General features: G+C 44.3%; 1 protein-coding gene across 1 annotated transcript in view; it reads right to left on the bottom strand.

Annotated features, from left to right (window-relative positions):
- The window catches only part of LOC149450831 (sterol O-acyltransferase 2-like), a 64,706-nt gene extending 55,878 nt beyond the window's left edge, over positions 1–8,828 (bottom strand). Inside the window, exons 1-2 of the mRNA XM_089691471.1 lie at positions 8,642–8,828; positions 4,939–4,991 (exon numbers count right to left, since the gene is read on the bottom strand). Of these exons, the coding sequence (XP_089547597.1) occupies positions 4,939–4,991; positions 8,642–8,729 (141 nt within the window). The 5' untranslated portion in view covers positions 8,730–8,828. The remainder of the gene's footprint in view (positions 1–4,938; positions 4,992–8,641) is intronic.
- Between the last annotated feature and the right edge of the window lie 17,262 nt (positions 8,829–26,090).

A 26,090-nucleotide genomic window follows, 5' to 3' on the forward strand; every position in this document is an offset into this window, starting at 1 on the left:
ACCAGAAAGGGTTTATGATGGACACCAGTTCCAGTGTTGTGCCTCTGCACCCCCATCTCTGTGCTTTGACATTCCAAAAACACAGCCAGTGATGATGCTGGCCATGCTTTGTGACTGGCAAAGCAAAAGGGGGGGGGGGGGTGGAAGCACTACAAACGGAACTGGTGTCTTTCAGAAACGCCTTTCTGATGTGCCTTGGAGTGGGAAACGTGATGTTGTGGTGCACTGCACTGCAATGCACATATTTGTGCTTGACAAGGTGTCCAATACAGTGCTTTGCACAAAATACTCAATATACAAAATTGTGTGCATTACAGCAGCAGTGTGGTGTAACCAGGCCCCATGACTAAATGTAAAAACCAACAATGGTTTATGATTTCCCCTTTTTATATCCCCCCCACCCCACATTATGGAGAATAAACTGACCCGATCCATGTGTAACAAATTTACACAAACACAAAGCCAGGTTTGGAGGTCTTTAGCTATTGACTCTGCAGACAGTTGGTGACTTTTGCGCACTTCAGCATGCGCTGTGCCCGCTCTGTCATTTAGGTGGCCTACCACTTTGTGGCCGAGTTGCTGTTCCTCCTATTTGCTTCCACTTTGTTATAATACCACTAACAATTGACTGTGGAATATTTAGTAGCAAGGAAATTTACATATGGACTTATTGCACAGGTGGCAACCTATCATGGTATCTCACTGAGCTCCTGAGAGCAACCCATTCTTTCACAAATGTTTGTAGAAGCAGTCTGCATGCCTAGGTGCTTGATTGTATATACCTGTAGCCATGGAGGTGATTGGAACACCTGAATCCAATGATTTGGAGGGTATCCCAATACTTCTGGAAACAGTTAATATCAGCAAGTGGAGGAAACTGCTGAGCAGGAAAAGTTAAAAAAAAAAAATAGTCAGGCAGACTGCACTGTAGGAACAGTAGTCTAGAGGAGAGAGACTATTATAATCAAGAACTTTTGAACTGCATTTCCCAGAGGGAGATGGCCAGGAGGAGGGGAAAGAGCTGCATTTTCTTAAGCTGTACAGAACAGACCTTCTTCTTGCCGTAAGGGAGACTAGAGAGTGCACATCGTGGTCCAGTGTGCACCATCACTGCTGCATATCAGCGGCCTGGGCAGGATCCAGAGTGCAGAGTTCGGGGTGCACACAGCCAGAGTCACTTGGATGCCCAGCAGAGAATGGTGTGTGACCAGATGGTGAGCTGCAATATCGCTGGGACTGGCGAGCTGCTGCAGTGAGGATTTACGATCTGCTGGTTGAGCCCTGTTGGAATGGAGCATACAGCCATCTAGTAGTCTTATTGCTGCCTACAGGCTTGACTGGGACGTTTCTGGTGTGCATCAATGGTATAAATGGGTCCCAACCAGGGGCGGACTGACCATTTGAGCACTCGGGCACTGCCTGAGGGCCCGGGGGCTGTAGGGGCCCCATGAAATGCCCCTGGTACCTTTTTATAGGCTGTTTTGAGTGTGGGCAAGGATACAGGGGCCCCATGATCCCCTATTGCCTGGGGGCCCCATGAGTTGTCAGTCCGCCCCTGGTCCCAACGCTAGGTGGCTGAAGATTTAAGACTAAAGACTGCTCCTTTACAGCTACTAAGAGAACTTTACCTATTGCTTATGCTAAGAGGTACCTCTTGCACCATATACTAGCCATTCTCTCAGAGTGCACTCTAGACTAGTTATAGTATTATTCACATTGCAGTTAATGCTTATAGCACTGTTTATTGCTGACTTTTCTTATTTATGTGTTGGATTCCAGTCGAGTTGTACAGAACTTGATTATAAGTTACATTACTGTAGTGACTATGTTGGCTAGAAGACTGCCTGAACCTACCTTCTGTATGCTCATTTATGCTCAAACCACCATTCACTTGTAGCCAGGTGCCGGCTATATCATAATGCCATGTAAGGACACTTACAAGTGGGACTACAATTAACCACTTGCCCTCCTCCAGAGGATTTACCCCCCTTCCTGACCAAGCCATTTTTTTGTGTTACTTTAACTGACAATTGAGCAGCCATGCAACGCTGCACCAAAATTAAATTTATGTCCTTTTTTTCCCATGAATAGCTTTCTTTCGGTGGTATTTGATCGCCTGTGCATTTATTTTTTGCGCTAAAACAAAAAAAAAAAGAAAAAAAAAACCAAAAACCACAATATTTTTGACTTTTTTCCATTAAATATGTCCAGAAATAAAAAAAAAAAAAAGATTTTGTCATTTCGACAAAATGTATTCTGCTACAGGTCTTTGCTAAAAAAAATCCCAATACGTGTAAATTAGTTGGTTTACGTGAAAGGTACAGCATTTACAAATGGCGGTATATATACAATGGGTTTTTTTTTTTTGTAGCTTTTATTTTTACTAGTAATGGTGGTGATCAGCAACTTATAGCGGTACTGAGGTGGGCATTCTGACACTGGGGGAGAACTAACTTGGTGTCACTGATATCCCCAATGACACCAATAGAGTGATCAGTGCTAATAAAAAGCACTGGCACTGTACTAATGGCACTGGGCAGGAAGGGGTTAACATGTGGGGCGATCAAAGGTTTTAACGGTGTGCTGTTTTACTGTAAGCTGTGTGTGTGCTTCACTGCAAGCACACTGCTTTGCATGGCTCTGCTATGCAAATCCATGCACATTAGTGTGCAGGAGCTGACAGGGGAGAGAACTGTATTGTTTACTTACAGTACTCTCCCTTCATCGGTAATGCTCCTTGATCACTGGATGCCGACGAGTGATCACCGGCCAGGATCTGATGATTGACAGCAAAGGTCGCGAATAGCGGCGCAGGTAGGGTACGTGCGCAGCTTGTGCGTGCCCCCTAAATACAAAATCACATATACATACACGATTTTGCTCACCCCTGCCGCCCTGTAGCAGTATGTCTGCTATAGGGCTATGGGAAATCCTTTTTCCCCCCTAGTGCCCAGTACTGGGACTGCTTCATCACTTCCTGTTAGCAGAGTGGATACAGCTCTTGTACAGATGAGAATCCAGGGATTTGTAGTCCTATAGCCAGTACATGCTGTGTTTTTGAGTGCTGATCGGACTGCAACTACCAGAGAGCTGAATACAGAGGGGCACTGTGAAAGCTTATATATTCTACAGCAAAGGATTGACTAGCTCTCTTGGCCTGGGATTCAGAGCTGAGAATAGGGGGAGAGCAGTTCTCCTCCAGATATATAGATTGCTGGTTACTACTGTGGGACACTGCATACCAGTTCAGCGCAGCAGCGACACACTGGGATCGCAGGTGGATGCCCAACCTCTGACAACACTCTAGAGACACTGCATGCAGACACCTTTATACTTCAGTACCAGGAGATCTTTGCTTTTAGCATTTTCCACAGTCTTATCTTCATTGAATTACTATTACTCACTACTGTATATGGGCCCCACCATTGCTAGCAGAAGACAACGGCTACTATCACATCAGGAACTTTAATCACAGGACTAAAGTTTCTAATTCTAGTTAAAAGAGAACACTTTTCATCTAAGCCATGGTTATTCAAATTAGGGTGTCAATATCCATTTACGCCAGGGTGTAATGCACAGAGGAAGCTAATAAGTAAACAAGCCTTTTCTTCCCCCCCAGATGCTTGTATTGCAGTTACGTAGTTAGAATGTACAATTTGTGGCCATATAATCTGTTAACCATTGCTATTTGGTTATTTCCATTTTATCAGTGTTTTGCTTTTATGCATTAACTGGGGATATACCTCTTAAACCTTCATTTCGTGGCCTACTCTTTTGAACGGGACTAATAGACTAATATAGAGGTGTTACTAAAGAATTGTGTGTCTTGCATTATTATTTCTTACTGTTGAAATATGTCTGACCCCAGAGTGTCAGGAGGATAGGTCAAGGCAACCATTGCGGACAAGCAATATCAAGTTGCCCCTACAGGGGTAGCGCTATACACTCTAACCCAGGGGTGGGCAAACTTTTTGGCTTGAGGGCCGCAATGGGTTCATATATTGGACCCGGGGGCCGGACCAAGAGTAGATGAATGATGTGTATGTGTCATCCATAGTAAGTATAGTAATATTCCCCCATAGTAAGCATAGTAATTAATCCCCCATAGTAATTCATCCCCCATATAGTAGATCATCCCCCATATAGTAGATCATCCCCCATATAGTAGATCATCCCCCATATAGTAATTCATCCCCCATATAGTAATTCATCCCCCATATAGTAATTCATCCCCCATATAGTAATTCATCCCCCATAGTAATTCATCCCCCATATAGTAATTCACCCCCCTATAGTAATTCATTCCCCGTATTAATTCATCCCCCCTATTAAGTCCCCAAGTCCCCCGTGTCAATTCACTTACCTTTGCTCCGCGCGTTCCTCTCGCCGTGTTCCCGCGCCGTTCCGGTGTAGCATGAAAATCTGTCTCCTATGAGGAGCTGTCCCCCTCGACGTATCTGCGCATGTGCCAGTTTCAGGCATTAGCAGCCGATCGGCGATCTCCGGCACATGCGCAGATACGTTGAGGGGGACAGATCCTCATAGGAGACAGATTTTCATGCTACACCGGTCTTCAGGGCAGACTGTGAGAGGAGCCTAGCGGGAGCCTAGCTCCGCGGGCCGGATTAAAAGGTCCGCCGGGCCGTATACGGCCCGCTGGCCGTAGTTTGCCCATTGCTGCTCTAACCTGTACCTATACAATACATTGAGCTCATTTACCACTAAAAAGGTCTTGTATCTATTTCCTGGTACTAACTCCCAGTCAGGTTAAAAGGTATTTACACTGGTGTTCTTATAAGGGTTTGCACCAGTTTTCATTCAATCAGGTGTGCCAGAGGTACTGAGGTTATTCATTTAGTCAGGTTAAAGAACAGAGGACCCAAATCACCAAGCAGCTCCTTCGAGGGTAACGCTACATACATTTAGCCAACCACTTACCTCCATGTGTCTTCTCCATTCAATAAGATTGTCCATGTGATCAGAGGCACCACCTGCAGTAACAAAAACAGAAGTCAGAACAGGAATGTATGCATACCAAAATTTGTGTGCAATGGGCACAGAGTCATTCACATCACCTCCTCCCATATAGGCAGTTATGCTAAAGCAGCAGCACATATTATTGGCTCCTTTTGGTCTGAAATGTAGTTTTTACACAAATAGATTACATAATGCAGGGTAGATCCTGTTTAAATGGGGCCTCAAAATTCATATAAACAGAAAAAAAAAAAAAATGTGATCCATTCTTTCTGCTTTTTTCTTTTTTTGTTAAAATGTTTGCCTGAGAATAGACCCACGTTTATCCCAAGCATGTTTAAATTTACACGGTTGGTTGACGTACTGCCTGACGGAAGCCTGATCCAAGACTCCACTATTCGTTCAGGAAAAAATATGGGGTCAAGCTTCCATGTCCTGGAGCTCAGCTGTATATTGAAAATACAGCTCTCCTGAAAATTATTCACACCCTTAATGTATTTAGTGTAGCAAAAAAAAAAAAAAAAAAAAAAAAAAAAAAAAACACGCACAAAACCAAACAAGGGCTTTCTCTTGTACTTCTTATCCAACACCTCTGGTAGTGGTGGCAGGAGATATGAGGACAAAAAGTGGCATGAGGGGCGATGTAGCGGGCAGCACCAACTGTTGCTTGCAGTATACAGATAACTGTGGATCACCAAATAAGGACCAGAGGCCAGATCATCAAGAGCCAGACAGCAAGGTACAGGAATGTAAGGCAGTGATAGAGTCAGGATACAAGTTAAATCGTGTTCAAAGCCGGGCAGTGAGGTATGGAATCAGGAGGCAGGACACAGAATCCAAAACACAGCTGAAGTCACAATGGGTAGACAGGAATCAAAAGTCAGGTAAAAGGCAAGCCGTATCATGCATGGGAAAGAAAATGTAGTAGGTCAGGAGACAGGTAAATCAGGGACTAGCTAAAGGTCACTCAGCAATCTGTTCAGGTCACAAACTAGCCTAAATAGGTCATTGGCGCCAACACCAGTACCGAGCATACACGTGTTCCCATGGACATGCTAATAGGTTTGTAATAAACATTTTACAGTGAGCCCTTGCATGGGATTATGATGAGCATGAGCAAGCAAAAGCCTTCTCATTCTAGTATGTACTGGACTTTTCATGCATCCTCCATTGAGAAAAGTTCTTTCATTGATTTCACTGCTTGTAGCCAGTTTGTAAATGGGGAGATTCAGATGAGTTACATCATTCTTGCTACCATTCACAGGTTGTGCTACAGGTAGTGAATGCATTGAAAGAACTTTTTTCAAATGAGAGATGAGGATGTAGGTCGTCATCAGGAACATTTTAACAGGACCGTCACAGAAAATCTATTGACCTCCCACAGCACCGCAACTGCAGCAAGAAAAGGACTGGGCAGCCATGCTGTGAACATTTGTGCAGTAATCAGCTGCCTGCTTGATATCAGACATCCCGTCATTACAGAGAAGTTAGCTCAGTAAAGTAATGTAGAATTTTTTTAAAATCTTTAATACGGATATTTACAGCAAAATTTCACTTTCCAGTATTGATTATAGTGTGAAACTCCTGTGCTGCTACTTACTATATATATATACTTCTACTTACTATTGACTTTCCAGTTCTTTCCCCCTACAATTCAAATAAACCCTTTTGAGTGTTGGACTTTTTCCGATTTTTTTTTTTTTGGTTCCTTTATCTTTTTTTCTCATTTATAGTCCAGCCAGCCCCCTGCCTCTATTTTGCCTAGGCAAGAATGACATATAATCCCTCTCCTATGTCACATATCTCAGAAGGCATCAGCTTACAAAGCTGCACTGGAGGATGGATGGATCCACCAGATCCAGGTCATCAGGGAGCTGGCTGTAAGAAAGCAGGAAGGTATAGCCAGTTCCCGTTAATATAAGGAAGGTGGTGATGTGGACCAGGTTACCGCCTGTCAAACGCCCTCTGAAGAGTGACCGATGGGAAGAAAGGGATAACTTTCTTTATTCAAATGAATGTGACTCGGTAATGTTGATAACTGTTCTATTGACTGGGAACATGACTTTTCACCATAGTGTAATAAATATGGATTGTTGGAACCCAATCAGTTTATACTGGAAGCTGTAGAGTCTTGCCAAATCAATGAATATTATGACATTATTGCAGTGGGTGAAGTCTGTCAACATTAATTGATGCTTTGTTACGTGTCATCTATCAGTAGCTACCAGTTGTCTGATACTGATAACAAACCAGGGCTAGCTAGGTTACTGTAGGATAAATACGACTTTGCCAATGAAAACATCAGATATTCTATAAAGAGTCTGAAAAAAAGCAAACTTCCACTAAGGGTTAGTGAACACTAGTGTTAGTTCTCTGAAGAGTGGTGTGTGGTGGATTGGTCTTCAGAGGACATTTTTAGAAAAATAAAGAAAAAAAAAAAAAATAAGCAAAGGCAGCCTGCATAGTTCTTTATAATACAAATAGAGTTTAATCTTAAGTGCAAAAAAAAAAAAAAAAAAAAAAGCTTCTGTGTGGGGGAATGGAACAACATTACAATTATAGCTAGTAAATTAAAATTAAGAGAGAGAGAAAAGAAAACCCAGCAGGAAGACCAGTTTAATTAAACCATTAATCACTTTCTTGGATGTAAAAAGAAAAAAAAAAAAAAAAGCATACCTGCTGTACACATTCTAAAAAAAAAAAACAAAAAAAAAAACAGTCTGTATTACCCACTAACCATTGTTTGACTGGCTGTTATTAGTGATGCATCTTCCACCAGTGAAGTATAAGATTCAATCAACTGGCATGAGGACTACTCTGCCAAAACCCTGAATGTAGCATCTTCCAGAATAAGCATCAGACCAGCGTCAGTAGTATTTGGTTAGTTGAGCATGCATTCTTATGCAAGGATTTTAAACAACGTGTCCTCTGTTTACTCGGCGATACAAAAAATAAATTACTTGGGGTTCTCAACTGATTGACACCTATACATTTTCCCCTTTTCCACTGAAATAATGTAAAAGGTGGCCATAAACAAACTTAGCCAGCTCAACAGGGACTGGTGAATTTTCAATCCATTTGTGGTCATTTCTGTGCAGCAGAAGTCATCCATTAAATAGAATGAACAACTTGGAAAACTTTTTTCGATCGACAGCTAGGGTTGCCACCTCATCCATTTAAAACCAAACACATTATTTACACAGGTTCTGAGGCCAATTTAATACAGATAAGGCTCTGGGTGAGTTTAATTACCACCTTAATCAGCCACAGAACCTGTGTAATTAATATGTGTTCGGTTTTAAAGGGATGAGGTGGCAATGGAATAAAGTAGCTCCTGCATAATTACCCTTCATCCTTTTACTTACTGAAAAAGTGAATAATTTTCCAGGAAGTTCAGAGATTTTCCAAAAAAAAAATGTAAACATTTTATGATAGGAATGCACATCAGTTCTTTAAGCTAGCTAACACCATGTACAATAGAAGAGCAGCCATCTCCCTGGGAAATATGCTGGTAACTGTGTCATATTTTGTTGCAAGCTATGCATAGAAATAATAATTTTTTCCCCCCTATGTGCAGGAAATTTGTAAACTGAAGCACTGTTGACAACAAAGCATTCATTAAAAAAAAACTATGTATCAGACAGACCTAAACATGATCAGTAATTACCATTTTGTTCTGTATAGGTTTGGTCCTTGGTCTGATGACCTTTCCTGTTCCGTACTGTGGTGTCTGATGAGTCCTCAGGAGCTGCCATAGTGCTTTACTGCAAAGATGTTAAACACACTTTCATAGTTACAAAGTAGAAGAGGTCCTCTGAGCTCCCTTCACTCAGTGAAAGGCTTTCAAGCCTTTCCCTGTGATCAATCGCCTTCTCCCCTTCCCCCAAACAGCTAAGAGTTCTGCTGTCAACTCAATTATCCAATAACCTTTGGAATTAAAGAGAACTTTGAGCCATCCATACAAATTATCTGATTGCAAGAAAAACTAGCACTTACAGGGTATGTGTCATCCTGACCTTCCAATCCATATCTAATTGGATTACTTAACTTATAGATATTTCACTTTCTACCTTGTAACCAGGTAGAGATAACATTTGACCTCATTCAGTTTGCTCAACAATAGTTTAAGAATTGCTGATTACCCAGTTATATTTGGATATTCATTTGACAACAGGACAATAAAACTGGCAAACAGCCAACAAATGCAAAATTGAAGAATCCTCCTCTGACCTTTTGCAGTGTGGCCTGACCTGCCTTTTCCTATAGTCTATAATGAATGGCCCTATTTAAGGACAGCAGATTGAATTAGACATGGTCTTTGCACACAAACAGATTTAATCAGAGTTGGTTGTGTCAGTCTCAGGGATGGGGTAGGTGTATAACTGGCTTGAAAACGGCATCAAATTATTACAATCTATAAATAAAACAGGCTGCATATTAGGGGAGGGGGGCATGGATGGACAGATCTCTTACTAAGCATGGGTGAGATTTAGAAAAAGTATTGCAAGTGATGAGTAAACCTGTATGCAGTCATCAACATATATATATACAGGGGCGGACTGACAACTCATGGGGCCCCCGGGCAATAGGGGATCATGGGGCCCCTGTGTCATTGCCCAAACCCAAAAAAGCCTATGAAAAAGGTACCAGGGGCATCTCATGGGGCCCCATACTGACCCCGGGACCTTGGGCAGTGCCCGAGTTTCCAAATGGTCAGTCCGCCCCTGTATATATATAGTTATACATACCATTGAGCTAGCTGATGTCATTCCAATTTTGCACACAGAGAATGACCTGTTCTTACGTTTTAGTTCTTGTTTTGATTTACATCTCCCACAACGTAACATACCAACATGATGTCACACTAATGTTACATAGTTAGTCTGGCTGAAAATAGACAAAAGTCCATCCAGTTCAACCAAACAACATTAAACCTCATTTGCCACATAGTTGCCCAATTAAAGAGTGCATTGAGGTCGGCTTGTAAATTGAAGACATCCTGTAAGGACGTTATTCCACTGCACAGCTTGGTGTCATCTGCAAAGACTGAAATTAGATCTTCAATCTCAGACCCTATATCGTTTATAAATATATTAAAAAGTAAGGGTCCCAACACTGACATTGGGGTACACTACTGACAACCCTAGACCATGCAGAGTATGAATCATTAACCACTACTCTCTGAATACGATCTTTTAGCCAATTTTCTATCCATTTACATAGTGTGTATGACAGGCAGACAAGAAACACCATTTGCTGAAACTAGCCATAGACATGAGATGAGCATTGACCATCCGGCCAGTCTTTTGTTGGATAATGTTACCACTTACAGTATGTATGAGGTATCAACCACTAGCAGGGGGAGAGCTCAGTTGGTAAAACAGTTGAACTGTTCCTCCATTGTTGCTGTAGACAAGGGGTGCTCAACCTGTGGCCCTCTGATGTGGCCTTCAACCTCAAACCAAGGAAACGCTCGGGGTCAGCAACCTGTTAATTGTGATCTGGGCTTACCGCCCCGCCATCCCAGAGCAGCCAAGTGCAAGGCCAGCAGCAGAAGAAGCAGGCAGCCACAGAAGGAGAAGGAGCCACATAAGCTGATGTTTCCTCTGTAGCTCCGGCTCTTGTCCCAAGCGGAGTGATACCAAGTGCACTTCGCCTGAGACTCTTCTAGCAGCCTGGAGAGAGACAGCAATGTAACACATACACTGCTCTTTTGCAATGGGCATATTAGCACCTATAATAAGGGTAACAACTATTGGGCTGCTTTCACTTTGATCTGCAGGTGCAGCGCAGATCACCTGTGGCTTTCCTGCAGGTTAGCTGCACTGAGCCATAGACTTCTATTATATCCTGGGGATTTAGTGCACTTTCTGAAAATGGGAGTTTTGGTGCACATCAGTGTGAAAGCAGACTTATAAGAGGCTCAGGACAGTAAGCGCTTGTTTACATTTGCAGTTTGGGGGTGGTAAAACCCCATAGTTGAGACATGTTTTTACCACACCCCTCCAATCACTGGTATAGCATCAGAGGTCTCGATGGCAACCCCATCCCATGCTCCAGGAGGCCCATGTGGCCACTCTGTCACATTCTGTTTTACAATTGGACAGGAGGAGTGGAACCAATCCTTTCCATTTTCCTCTTGAAACCACTGAAATCCATCTTCTACTCTTCTCCCACCTGTCAGCATTTAGCGACTGCAGGAGGAAAATGTTCATTATGCTATTCAAAATGTTCATTATGCTATTCAGAGCAGTGATGGGAAAACAGCATTAAAGATGGCCGCTGGCCTAACATGCGGCCTCGGCGGCGTGATGTCAATGCGGTAAGGCTCCTCTCTGATGCGTTTCATGCACGTTGTCAAAGGGATGGCCTTGCCGCCGCCGTCGCTCGCTATATATAGCCCCATACGCATGAGTGAAACGGGCACCATTTTAAAGAAGACCGACAAGTCAGCCGAACTAGTACAGGAACCAAGGCTGATTACTCGGTCATAATACCAAGTGGAATTATCCAAACTTTACTACAAAAAGCCAAATGAATATGGGGCATAAATAACTGCTATAAGATGGATTTTAAAAATGATTTGAGGCCAAACGCGTCAGAAGGGAGCCTTGCCGCGCTGACGTCACGTCGCTGAGGCCGCATGTTAGGCTGGCGGCCATCTTTAATGCTGTTTTCCCATCACTGCTCTGTAAGCTTACATTTTCCTATTGCATACCTGGAATTCTTTGCCAACATTCATTAAAATACTACACTATCAAAGTACCTTTGTTTGGTGGCTTGTTCTTGAGCCATTTAAGGTGGAGTAGTATAGTACCAGTTTGGCAACCTATTCTCCTGGTGAAGACGCATAGAAGGAGCTGTCCCTGTATGCTGTGAGGGTCTGGTTTGTGAGGTCTAGAGTGCCTTTCCTGTGTGCTGTGTGTGTACCAGTGGAGCCCCCTGTCCCTGACCAGAACCCTGATGACCACCAGTGTTTCCCAGATATTATTACATGCGCATTAATATTGCGCTTCTGGTGAGTGTAAGCACACTTCAATTGTATATCACAAGAAGTCACGAGCACGGAAGTTTGATGCATCATTTTTATTGGACTACCTATTTTTAAAGATATCTCCGATTGTCATCTAATTATTTGCAATATATTTCCTATTGTCATTAATTGATCACTATTGTATACAGTTCACCAATGTATATATTTGCCACTTGATACACTTTATTGATTATCCATTCACGTTTTTTCTCGTCACTCATTCGACGACACTTATGTTACACTTACCTAGCGCATCCATTTGCGCCTTTTTATGCACTTGTCACTTTCTCATAATTTTTAATATTTAGTGCTGCATTTTATGTTTCAAGTAGAACTAAAGCAATAGAGTAGATGCTGAGGGGACTCAGAAGACTCTCTGCAACTCAGAAAAAAATACAACCATTTGTCTGCAGTGTCAGACTATCAAACTGACTAGCAATTCTACATGTAAAGGAAAGGATTCTGTTGTTTGTATTTCTTTTTATACTGTATAATGTAATAATTAGATTGCATTTCATTCTGTTCAAAATGGAACAATATATGCATTACTCACTATTGTATAAGTGCTGCAAATATATTAGACTATTGTCACTATGTCTGCAGCACATCATTACTAAGACTGGTCCTGATGTTGCTTTTATGTGATTTTAGGTCTGTTTCTGTATTATCTCATACTGAGGTGATGGTGAACCAAGGTATTTACCTTACTTGTCCACATGTTTATTGTGTAATAAAGCATATTTTTTGGAATTACTTCTAGTATCGCATTCTGTCCATAATGTAACCACTTTCTGTGAATCTCTTTTCACATTCCTCCTTTTTTGATGCATGTTTTTTGGTTACTGGGCAGATAAATTACGTCTAGTGGTGCATTATATCTATGGGCCTCTGATTTTTTTCCTTATTTTACCAGTATGGGTAGCCATTATTCCATGGGAGGGTCCATGTGGCTTTGGCAGCACACAGATGCAAAGAACACCTGTGCAAAACTGTAGCTGCTTACATTTAATAAACAAACACCTGTCCAAATATCCAGCACTGTCCTCACCTGGACTCATTCTTCACTGGTCTTCGGTTCCCTAGTGCCAGTTTCTTAAATGTAGCAGTGCCAGCTGCCCACTGCACTGAGCTTTGTGAATGGTCCCGCAGTCTTCTGGGACTTGTGACATGTCCCAAAAGGTTGCAGGCAAGGGGGTGGATAGGAGAATTTCTGTTCTTATCACCCACTGGACGATAATCCAAATGTGGCAGAGGAGCCAGGGAGGAGAAAGAATAGCTGAACTTTCCCTTTTGGGTGAAGTTCCACTTTAGCAAAAAGTGTTTCTATTTAACTATTTACATTAGTTATACTAATAAAACTAATTTGTTTTTTACTTTTTAAAGGAACTACACTACATCTAAGCCAGGGTTAGACAAATCCCAGGCACCAGGTTGCCATGGCCAGTGGTGTATTAAGGTTTTGTGCTGCCCAAGGCAACACAAAAATGTCTCCCACACACACACACGGAGATAACCTGACACCGACCAACACCCCCCTCCCCCATGAAGAGAGGCTGACATTGACCAGCAACACCCCAGCCCCCCAACCCCACCCGAGAGAGCCTTCCACTACCACTGCCCCCCAACCCCACCCGAGAGAGCCTTCCACTACCACTGCCCCCCAACCCCACCCGAGAGAGCCTTCCACTACCACTACCACTGCCCCCCAACCCCACCCGAGAGAGCCTTCCACTACCACTGCCCCCCAACCCCACCCGAGAGAGCCTTCCACTACCACTGCCCCCCAACCCCACCCAAGAGAGCCTTCCACTACCACTGCCCCCCAACCCCACCCGAGAGAGCCTTCCACTACCACTGCCCCCCAACCCCACCCGAGAGAGCCTTCCACTACCACTGCCCCCCAACCCCACCTGAGGGAGCCTTCCACTACCACTGCCCTCCCATACACTGGCAACCCCCTCCCACCCTGGCGAGAGAGAAGATACTCACCTTCACAGCTCCGGACATCCCCAGGAACAAGAATCAGGCTCTGCATACACCAGCAAGCAGCCCACAGCCTCTCTCAGATCCCACCTGGTCCCCATGCTGCATGTCTCCCTTCTTCCATCCCTTCTTTTTTGGGGGGCTGCACTGCCCCCCTGAAATATGCCACCCTAGGCCTAGTGTTTGCCTTGTGGTAAATACGCCCCTGGCCATGGCACCAGAAACTGCGTCCCGGCGCCTGGGCTTCTGCTAGCCCACCCACCCACCGCTGGCTGCCCACATGTGTGTGACATAGAGCTGAAATCTCCAGCTAGTGTCATACTCTCCTCTCACCAGCATGAGCGCTGCTGTCCGAGATAACGGCAGTGGGAGTCGGGCACCGTAAGTCCATCACGAAAGTTTGCACTGTTCCCTGCTCTGTTTTCAAGTTGGTGCTCAGCTAATCAGCCTACGCCGCTGTGTTGCTGCTCTGGAGATGGTGTGGATCATGAGCACAGACGGAGCAGACATGTACAGGAAATGTCCAGGTTCTGGATAGGGGATAAATAAAGGAAAATTCCACATAGAAGTCTGTGTAGCTGTGCTGGGGGATAACAAGTCTCAGCGTGTCTTCCCAGATAGAGGTCTCTGGTACTTGTAATGTAACTGGAGCTGATAGGCCGTAGAGGTCTCTGCTTACTACTGGACCCTTTCTAGTCCTGAGGCTTGCACCTAGTATGGCTATTGTAAACTCCCCATGTACAGTTATCTTGGGTACATTAGAATCGAGTGTGATACACAGTGTTTTCTATACATATTCTTTGGTAGTGTAATAAAATTCATTTATGTCAGGGCTTGTTTACACTGCAATCTCTGCGTTGACTGTTCGTTTCTGCATGCACGTTTATGCGCATTTGTGGTGTTTTGTTTGGAATAATTTTTTCATTTTTTTCACATTTTTTTACTTTCCCTTTCCTCCCCACACACCAGCACCCCCATGCACTCTCTGCCCACTCCACCAGCAGACCCGCAGCGGAACCCTTTCATATGTTCTGCAGTGGGCCACTTTCCTGCTGACTTGGGTAGGGTTGCACCTTTTCTTAAGCCAAACCTGAACACTTTAGCAGCGCATGGCAAATTTATTTTGTAGTGTATATACTATACATATATTTTGTGATTAAATAGCATTTCAAATCATATCGATTTAATCACAAGAGTCCCCCTTTACAACAGAATTCCTCCTTTTACATCTGAACCCGCTGCATTCCCCTTTACATCTGAACATGCAGCATTCCCCTTTATATTTGAACTCCCAGTGTTACCCTTTACATCTGAGCTCACAGAGTTCCCCTTTACATCTGAACCTGAAGCGTTCCCTTTTACATCTGAGCTCACAGAGTTTCCCTTTACATCTGAACCCGCTGCATTCCCCTTTACATCTGAACATGCAGCATTCCCCTTTATATTTGAACTCGCAGTGTTACCCTTTACATCTGAGCTCACAAAGTTTACCTTTACATCTGAGCTCACAGAGTTCCCCTTTACATCTGAACCTGAAGCGTTCCTTTTTACATCTGAGCTCACAGACTTCCCCTTTACATCTGTCCCCGAAGCGTTCCCTTTTACATCTGAACTCGCAGCATTCCCCTTTACATCTGAATCCACAGAGTTCCCTTACAATGTAAGGTGGGACTTTGCAGACTCTGATGTAAGGGAGAATTCTGGAGGCTCTGATGTAAGGGGGAACACTGACAACTCTGATGTACAGAGGGAACTCTGATGTAAGGGGGAACGCTATAGACTCTGGTGTAAAGGGGAACTCTGATATAAGGGGGTCTCTGGCCACCAGAGCCCCCACTTACCTCAGAGTTCCCAGCATTCCTGTTTAATCAGAGTTGTCAGTGTTCCCCCTTACATCAGAGTGCACTGAGTTCTCTCTTACATCAGAGTCTTCAGAATTTTTACTTACACTGTAAGGGGGTACACTGTAAGGGGGAGCTCTGTTAACTGTAAAGTAAAGGTGAACTCTGATGTAAGGGGTGCTCTGGGAACCCTGATTTAAGAGGGGGCTCTTATGTAAGGGAAATGCTGTGGACTCTGGTGTCAAGGGGAACTCTGATGTAAGGAGGTCTCTGCTCACCAAAGCCCCCCTTACATTAGTGTACTCACTCAGAGGCAGGAAAGGGAAGGGAGGGAGAGGGCAGACTTCAGTCACAGACAGTGGATGAACGGTGAGCTCACTCACCCCATGATGAGGCTCAGGCATCGGCTGTCGGCACATTTCATCATCCGGCAGCTGGGCTTCACATTTCCCACCCACACATCCCCTTTTCTGAGACACAGTACTGCCGGGGATTGGATTGTGGACAGACAGAGAGATGAGGGTCGAGAGAAGGAGGAGCAGATCCAGCTTTCCTCTCCTCTCCTGTCAATGCGGAGGGTATCTGGGTGGGGACTGTCAGTGCTGGCTCTGGGTTATGTAAAAGAGACACTCTTAGCTCAGACCACTGCAGCCACTGGGGAGCCACAGTTCAGGCTTTTGGGGCCTCCCACAGTGGTGGAATGCCAGCGCTCGGTTGCAACTGTGACCTTTGTGACCCTGGTAGTTCTGCCACTGTACCCATCTATCCATGTATCAATGCTTTATTTTGCTAAAAAAATCACTTTGAAAAACACCTCCTAGCATTTCTGACTGGCCATGTTGACTAAGGGCAGATGATTCACGTTGCATTTACTTCTGGAATCCATTGGTTCTTGGCTCAGGCCTGCAGGTAGGAGGGTGTGCTTAGCTGAGAAAACCAACCACCCCCCTCCCCAAGAGTTCTAAGATCATTATTTGCCTAGGTCTGGAAACCAGGAATTAACTGAAGAAATGTAAAAAAAAAAAAAAAAAAAAAAGTTTAGAACATGTAAATCTTTTTACTAATGCTAGCAGCATAAGATTTAAAATAATCAATGTTGATTGAAGGAGTGAAGTTCCATTTTAGCATAAATGTAAACCCTGTATAAAATACGTAAAGCCTCAAGCACACTGGGCATTTAGCTCCAGCGCATGAGACTTCAGTGTTTAGGTGTGGATGGAAGGTACAGGTGCACTGTTCAGCACAGCTTTTGGTGGCCTATAAAATTCTAGAGACTGATAGTTGCTGCAGCTGGATGGTACATTGAACAGTACTATTGTTTAGGGCAGTATGCATCCAGGGACAAGTGACTGGGTTGCAAGCAGTCTGCACGATCCAGCCCTGTCCAGCTGAAGCAGCTGTCAGCCTCTCATAGAGTCTCATGCATCGCGGTTAAACGCCCAGTGTGCATGATGCCTAAAAAAGATCCTTGTGCATAAGGGAGGTATTTTGTTTTGTAATTCAATGCAGGGGAAAATCCAAACCATTGGAGGTGGATCAGCAGCATCTTGCAACACTTAATGAGTGATCACATTCTAGCAGCCATATCTACTTGCAGTCATGTCTATTTATGGCTGTTTGGCAATAGAGCCCTCGCAGATGCCTGGGCCCATTGTCAGTAGGCACGTGGCTAGCCTATAGTCCCCTCCAAAAGCCCCCGTCCCTGTTGGGTCTGTCACAATGTGGTTACAGATTATATACAGCCAACTCAATACGTGTAAATTAATGCACTTTAGCCCCCAGAGCTCGCTTGGGGTCACATGACTGTTACTCACTAGCACATTTTATTAGTACTTTACAGGCATTTGGATGGTACCAGTACTGTTAGAAGACTGATTGATGTGTGCAGTGGAGAATGGCGTATGTTTGGCAAAATTGTTTTTTTTCCTTTATGTATACACAGTGGGATTTCTTTTGGGAGGAGGTTTTTAGTTACATTTTGATATATTTTTCAATTGCAATCTCTTAATGTTTCTTAATCTCTATTATATGCATCTCTTATGCATCTCTCTTACCTTTTTTGTTCTTTTTGTATGTGTAGATGTAACCTAAACCCTACATGGTTGAGATTTAGCTTGCTAGGTTTTTTTAACTAAATAAGTTTCACCATTTTTTCATCCTTTGTTGCTTTTGTAGCCACTTACTGTCTTTTTGCACTCCGGAGATGGCTACATGGTATATTTCACGCAGTTTGTTTGGTGATATTCAAGTAAGAATATTTGTATTTAGACAACATTTGCTTATCCCTCAGTTCAGCTCTATTGTGTTGAGACGGCTACTTGTAGTCACCACTAGAAGTGTATGTGACAAGGTGACAGTGTAGGAGCATGACTGGGAGACAAGGTATTGTCATCCTACATCAGGAAGTGCCAGAACAAGGATGCCCATGGCAGGATACTCAGGTATGAATTTATAGAAAGCTGCAAATTTAAAAAAAAAAAATTGATAATGGCGTTAGATAATATGAGATTTTAGTAATTGTGTTTACAAAAAGTGTATGTAAATACAGGAACAAAAATGTAATATCAGTCAGTATAAGAAAAAAGAGATCTAGGGATTCAGTACAAAAATAACAAAGAGGAAAGGTATTACAAAATATAGTTTTTAAATATTAGCATTAGGTCTGGAATGCCTAAAGCCACACAAAGTGTTGTACAAATAGATGAAAAACATATTACAGCCTTAATTTTTGTTCTATTGACTGTGATTATTTCTAAGTGGGGACACAGTCTAATAGCCTCATAATAGGTGACATTCCCTTTATCACACTGTTCTAAAAAATGTATTATATTGCAGCTTACCAATCCTTAAATGTGACAACTGCATTAGTTTTTCAATAGCTCACTATCAGCTGACTCTAGGTCACAAGGAATAAAAGTACTCATACTCTTGTGATCCACAAGAGAAGCCAGAAAAGCTTTGGTCATACTTCTCTTTTAAAGTGATATTGAACCCCCAGTTTTTTAAATACCTTCAGCAGTTGATTTCATCACTGAGAATGCAGCTTTTATCTTTTTGGGCCTATTCACACCAAGTGCCTTGGGACTGCATTGGGTGGCTATTCCACTGAAGTGTTACCACAATACCTTGTCTCCTATGTGACTGGTTCACACCAGTTTGGTGCAATGGTGTGTACTGAAAAACGTTCTTCAGGCCATGCTTTTCAGGGCAGCACAGTGTTCTTACAAAAAAAACACTTATCACAGCTGAGGGGATACCTCTCCAATCCTATCTCTATAGCATCTGGCACCCATCAAGGTTGCCCTCTATCTCCTCTTTTATTTATTATCGCCATCAAGACTCTGTAGCCATCCAGACCCACCCTGATGTGAGATGGGGAAACAGCTTTCATTGTTTGAACACTGACCGAAGTAAATTAAAAACGTTCTGACATTTTGCAGTTTAGCCACAAGATGTCTCTGTTTTATTCTAACAGCCTCAGACTGCATAGAGATTTCTTTATTCATGAAGGGGTGGGGTTTTATACTTGGACAGTGAACAGGAAAAAGGAGAGAGAGCAGCCATGCTTGAGAGAGAGAAGGGGGGCTGTGTGATCGGAGAATCTGTTGCCATCCAGCTGTGAAGACTGCCCTCCGTAATCAGAAATCCCATTGAGTGAAGCTGATGGTGTTCAAGACGCTAATCCTGTCCAAAGAGGGGAAGATTTGCTGCCAGGAAGCTGATGAGGACAGAGGAGCAAAGCAACATACATTGCTGATAACATCGCATGAGTAGTGGAGAGACTTTTGTTCTGTTCAGAGTCATCAGCGGCTGAAATACAGACCCGGGTCGGTAAGAATTGTGCACGCACCTCCTTTCAGTGTTGGCGCCTAGAGACTGAGTCCAGGCCTATAGTTAGTTAGGGTCCCTGTTTGTGTCAGGCCACAAGTGTTATTGCTGATCATTGGAAGGACTCCACAACTTAAAGTGACATTTCACATTGGAGAACTGATAAAATCCCACAAACTCAAGCCAGACTGGCGTTTTGCTCAGAAGGAATACTCAGGCACGTGCTATAGGATCAGTTGTGGGAGGGAGAATACTGTAGATTTGTGTAAGATTGTAAGCTGTTGTGCTGCAACGCAGGCTAGCCCATACCATACACCCATACACTGATTCCTGCTCTTTTAGGGTAATAACAGGCAAGGTGTGGCAGCTTATTAGTGCCCGCCAGTAGGTAAATTACTAAACTCTCTACCTTCATCCATCAGAAGGTGCCGTGGTGTGTAGCACAAGGGTCTCAGCCTTTGGGCTGGGTGTATGTAAATGTATTGTATGTTTCCAGCATTTGTGGTTGTGTTTATTTGCCACATCTAAGTAAAGTTCTGTTATGGCAAAAGCTGATGTTGGTGTGCTGTTCTCCTCATATTTGTTATTTAACTGTGCATTGTATTACCAATTCTTATTTCACCATGTTGTTTCTATGTCTTGATCTGTTGCTGCCATCTGCTGGCCAGAATTTGCATGCTGCATGCCTTTGTTATAGCTAGTAAGTGTTTTCTCTGCTGGGCGTGGTTTTAGGCAAGCCTTGGTTCTGGTCACTTCCTGCAGCCATTTTATCTGCTGTATAGCTGTGTGACAGGACATTCAATACCCTGGGCTTGTGAAGGCATCAGTTTTTGACCAGCAGTTAGCCTCAGGAAAGATTATAACAGGACAGCATGAATACCTCTACTACCTTACAGTATTGTATCACTGTTTGTCGCTGTATTTTGGACCAAATAAACCCACGCTGATTTCATTCCTGTGTATACGTTTGGATCCGTCTAACCTGAACATCTGCCGGTCCGGTCTGCTCCACTGCTTGGATACGAAGGTAGGAAGTTACACAGCCATTATCAGTTATACCTTCATTCGCCTTCATGTGGGGACAGAACAGTCAAAAACTGCCTTAAAGTCCATACCCCGCTACAGATTCCCTCAGAGTCCAGTACCACACTCAGGAATCTCCCTAGCAACAGGCCCACTTGCAGCAAATCTGCCCGGTTACAGTGCATGTTCCACAAGCCTATGCGGAAGCACTGCACATACGCAGTATCTATAGTCTCGCCTGGAAGTTCTCCACAACTCGCCAAGCCATTCCTAAAGTCCTATATTAACTTTTCCTCGCATAACAGAAGTACTGTTTATGCACGTTCCTTACACTGCCGTGGCCGCCGCAAAACCCCGCAATTCATTCTAAATATCTTAGAAATTTTGTCAAGGTGCCCTATTGGAGCTGTGCTGCGATTTTCAGCGCCCAATTCAAAACTTCATTTTCTTAAAGGGACAGCGCACCTTAAGTCAAAATGGCCGAAAAGGACTTTGCACAGTTCCCCAGTGATGAACTAAAGCAAATACAACCTGATACTGATCGTTATGAAGGGCAGGGAACAGAATCCACACTTCTAGCAGAACAAGTCATACGACCAAGACGCTCTCTCAAACCGACAGTAAAAGTCATTGAAAATTATCACACCACGAAAGATGAGCTATGTGATAACCTGGAGGAGCAATGGGAACGAGTTTCCTCCCTCATGTCCGGACTTAAATCCTCCTCAGGTGATGCCACAAGCTTACAAGTTGCCATCGGGCGGCTGGACACAGCTCAAGAAAGATACAATAGACTGTCCACAAGGTATATAACCTTTCTAAAAGACTCTAATATCGATGAAGCCCTATCAGAACTAAGCAAGGCAGAATCAATAGCCAGACAAAGAGACGTCATGGTGCTGGATGTTAAAGGTAAAGCGGAACTCCGTATCTCGCATTTGCAAGAAACTAAATCACACAGATCAAATTCATCTAAACATTCCTCTCGGTCATACAGATCATCGTGCTCAAGAAGCTCAGCCTTGAGCGACAGATTACTAGAGGCCCGCATAAACGCAGAGCAATCCAAAGCGAGACGCTCCTTCACTGAAAAAGAAGCTCTTGCAAGGGCAGAGGCCAAGAGGGCAGAAGCAGAGGCAGAGGCCAAGAGGGCAGAAGCAGAAGCAGAGGCAGAGGCCAAGAGGGCAGAGGCAGAAGCAGAGGCCAAGAGGGCAGAAGCAGAGGCTCGAATAAAGATTTTCGAATCAGAGATGCAGGAGGAAATTGCATTAGCTAAAGTAAGACTACTTGAGCAAGCATTGAGCCAAGGTCTTGATCCAGTCTGCTCGCTACCACCGGAGATAGATGATCCAGTTGATCGCAACAGTGACTATGTACTGAATCAGTTATCTGCGCCACCCCCAGTTTGCAGTACCGTCCAAGCCGAGAACACTGAAACCTCCAAGTCAGCTCTACCTGCGGTACCAGTGCCACCCACAGCACCCGAGCAACCTAATAACCGTTACCCGGAAGTGCCCTCTCAAGGACGGTTGTTACAGAAAGATCGCTATCAGGCGTTTTCTGGCCTACCTCCACAGCTCAAGCAGCAGTCATCACAATATACAGAGGCTAAACGAAAGCTTAACCCTGCAGCTACATCATTCTACCCGGAAGCATCTCACCCCTTCACGCCAGGCAGCCAATACGCCCCAGGGGCATCACAAGTCGTCATGGCAACAAGCAGTGAGAAATCAGATATGTCTGAGTTTGCCAGGTTTATGGTGAGCAGAGAGCTAATCAACACCAGTCTCTCAAAATTTGATGACCGTGCAGAGAGCTACAGAGCTTGGAAGGCAACCTTCAAGGCCGCCATCGCTAACCTCAACCTAACCGCAGAGCAGGAGTTTGACCTCTTGATCAAATGGCTGGGCCCAGGCTCCACAAATCGTGTCAAGAGCCTCAGAACTGTTTATGTGGGACAAGCAGAAGCAGGTCTTGCTGTCGCCTGGCAGAGACTCGAACGTACCTTCGGCAGTGCAGAAGCAATAGAGAAGGCCCTATTCAAGAGACTGCAGAACGTTCCAAGGATCAATCTCAAGGATGTCCAGAAGCTTCAGGATTTAAGTGATCTGCTCATGGAACTGGAGCTTGCCAAGGGTGACCCTCGTCTGTCTGGGCTTTGTTACCTGGATACAGCTCATGGAGTGAACCCAATTGTCGTGAAGCTACCATACAGTCTGCAAGAAAAGTGGGCGGCATCAGTCTCAAGGTACAAAAGAGAGCATGATATCACCTTTCCCCCATTTATTCACTTCTGTAGGTTTATCGATGAACAGTCCCAGATGAGGAATGACCCCAGCCTCGACTTCCTGGAGTTCAACACTACAGCTTCAGCAACATCATCATCAAGGTATGAAAGCATCACGCATAAACACAGAGACTTCAAGAGCAGCGTGAGTGTTAGAAAGACTAACCTACCATCTCCTGCAGTACCCACGGGTAAACAGTACACCACCTCATCAGGAGATAAGACCTTCAATCGTGAATGTCCCATTCATAAAAAACCACACTCTCTGAACAAATGTAGAGGGTTTAGATCCAAAACCATACAGGAGCGCAAGAAAATCCTCACCGAGCTCGGGGTATGTTTCAGATGCTGCGCTTCATTGGAGCACATGGCTAAGGACTGTAAATCTGTCATCAAGTGTGAGGAGTGTCATAGTGAAAGACATGCCTCAGCTATGCACCCAATCCCACTCTCCGGAGATTCACCCACTGCCGTCACCACCAGTCCTGCTCCAAGTCATGGCGGGGAGCCCCAAAATTACGCTAATGCAGCGACTGCTGTTTCCTGCTCATGCTTGGATGTATGTGGGGAGGGCCAGTGCGAGAAATGTTGTGCCCGAATATGCCTAATCAAGGTCTACCCAGAGGGACTACCAGAAAAGGCAGTAAAAATGTATGCCATCATTGATGACCAAAGCAACCGGTCCCTAGCAGGTCCTAAATTCTTTGAAGCCTTTGGAATAAAGGGACCATCCGAACCCTATACCTTAAACACCTGCTCGGGCCGCATAGAGACTAGCGGCAGAAGGGCACAAGGATTCATCGCTTCTCCTGTCAGTGGGGATACGGAAATACCCTTACCGACGCTGATCGAATGCGATCAAATACCCAACCATAGGGATGAGATTCCTACCCCAGAAGCTGCATTTCACCAACCTCACCTAAGGCACCTAGCCAACGTTATCCCACCTATGGACATCAACGCCGAGATTCTACTCCTGCTCGGCAGAGACAATCTAAGGGTACACAAGGTGCGTCAACAGTGTAATGGCCCTGACTATGCGCCATACGCCCAGAGACTGGACTTGGGATGGGTAATCATAGGAAATGTATGCTTAGATCAACCAAAAATCAACTCCTTCAAAACGTACGTGCGTGCAGATGGACGCACAACTTGCATTAAGCCGTGTCCTCATCACTATGAGGTGAGAGAGAAGTCTCCAAGCCTCGTACATCTACCTGACATCATTAATCCCCTCTTTGCCGACAACTTGGGGAGATCAGTCTTTCATACAACCAAGGACGACGATAAAGTAGCCTTGTCAGTAGAGGACAGAGAATTTGTCGAGATAATGGACAGTGAGTTCTTTAAAGACGAAACCAATCACTGGGTTTCTCCATTACCCTTCCGAGCTACCAGGGTAAGACTCCCGAACAACCGGGAACAAGCTCTGTCTAGATTTAACTCTCTTCAGCGTACCATGAACAGCAAGCCTGAAATGAGAGAACACATCGTTGCCTTTATGGATAAAATATTCCGTAACAACCATGCAGAACCAGCTCCATCCTTAAGGAAGAACGACGAGTACTGCTACTTGCCTTCATTCGAAGTATATCATGCCACTAGACCTATGTCTGTAGGTTCCTTTACTAACTCTACTTGGCTTACAGGTCCGGAGTTTCTGCTAAAACAGGCGGACGATTGTGTACAGGAAGTTTTCAGCATCCAGGATCCGGATAATGATCCAGAAATCCGCGCTGAAGTCAGTGTATTGGTCACTGGAACAAAGCAAATCTCCAGCCTCGGTAGCCAACGCTTTGAACATTTCTCCAGTTGGATGAGACTCGTCAGGACTATCGCAAGGTTAGTGCACATTGCAAAATGTTATCACAATACTCACGAAGATAAGGATTGTCATGGTTGGCACGTCTGCCATAAACCCTTCTCTGCGGAGAACATCTCTCATAGTGAGTCCCTCATAATACGTCACGTCCAACAAGAGGAATTCAATGTAGAATGGAAGTGCTTATACAACAAACAGCAGATTCCAATAAAAAGCCCTCTTGCCAACTTAAATCCAGTTATTGACAGTTTTGGCTTGCTCAGAGTTGGTGGTCGTTTGAATCAAGCCCACCTAAGAGTTGCAGAACAAAATCCTCTCATCATTCCCAGCAAACACCATATCACCGTCTTGCTGATCCGACACTACCACAAAAAGACTGAACACCAGGGCAGGCAAATCACTGAGGGCAAGTTACGGTCTGCTGGCCTTTGGATTATAGGTATGAAAAGACGTGTGGCCCAAGTACTGCATGACTGTGTTCACTGTCGCAAAGCTAGAGGAAAACAACTACACCAACAAATGGCTGATTTGCCTGCGGACAGACTATGTACAGAGCCGCCTTTCACCTACGTTGGCCTAGACGTCTTCGGGCCATGGATGGTGTCCGCACGCAGGACCCGTGGCGGTCACGCAAACAGTAAGCGTTGGGCTGTACTATTTACTTGCATGAGTGTGCGAGCCGTTCACTTAGAGGTCATAGAATCCATGGACACATCCAGCCTTATTAATGCCTTAAGACGGTTCTTCGCAATCAGAGGACCAGTGAAACAGTTGAGGTCTGACCGTGGAAGCAACTTCATTGGAGCCTGTAGAGAACTGAACATAGACACCAAATCCATTCAAGATCACTTGGCGGAAAAGGGTTGCACCTGGATTTTCAATCCTCCTCATAGTTCCCACATGGGGGGCTCCTGGGAGAGAATGATCGGCATCTCACGCAACATCTTGAATTCTATGTTGATGGATGTAAACTCTTCAAGACTCACACATGAGACTCTAGTCACCCTTCTCGCTGAAGTTTCAGCCATCATCAATTCTAGACCCCTCGTGCCAGTATCTATGGATCCTGAAACACCAGCCGTACTGACTCCAGCTATCCTACTTACCCAAAAAACTGAGATTACGCTATTATCTAGTGGAGAATTTACTCATGCGAATATCTACCAAAAACACTGGAAACGTGTACAATACCTAGCTGATTACTTCTGGAACAGGTGGCGAAAGGAGTATCTCAATATTCTTCAAGGAAGAAGAAAGTGGCAACACCACAAACCAAACCTAAAAGAAGGTGACCTCGTG

Source organism: Staurois parvus, unplaced genomic scaffold, assembly GCF_062004578.1.
Source record: "Staurois parvus isolate SC_StPar_1 unplaced genomic scaffold, SC_StPar_1.0 ptg000562l, whole genome shotgun sequence".
Taxonomy (NCBI): Eukaryota; Metazoa; Chordata; class Amphibia; order Anura; family Ranidae; genus Staurois; species Staurois parvus.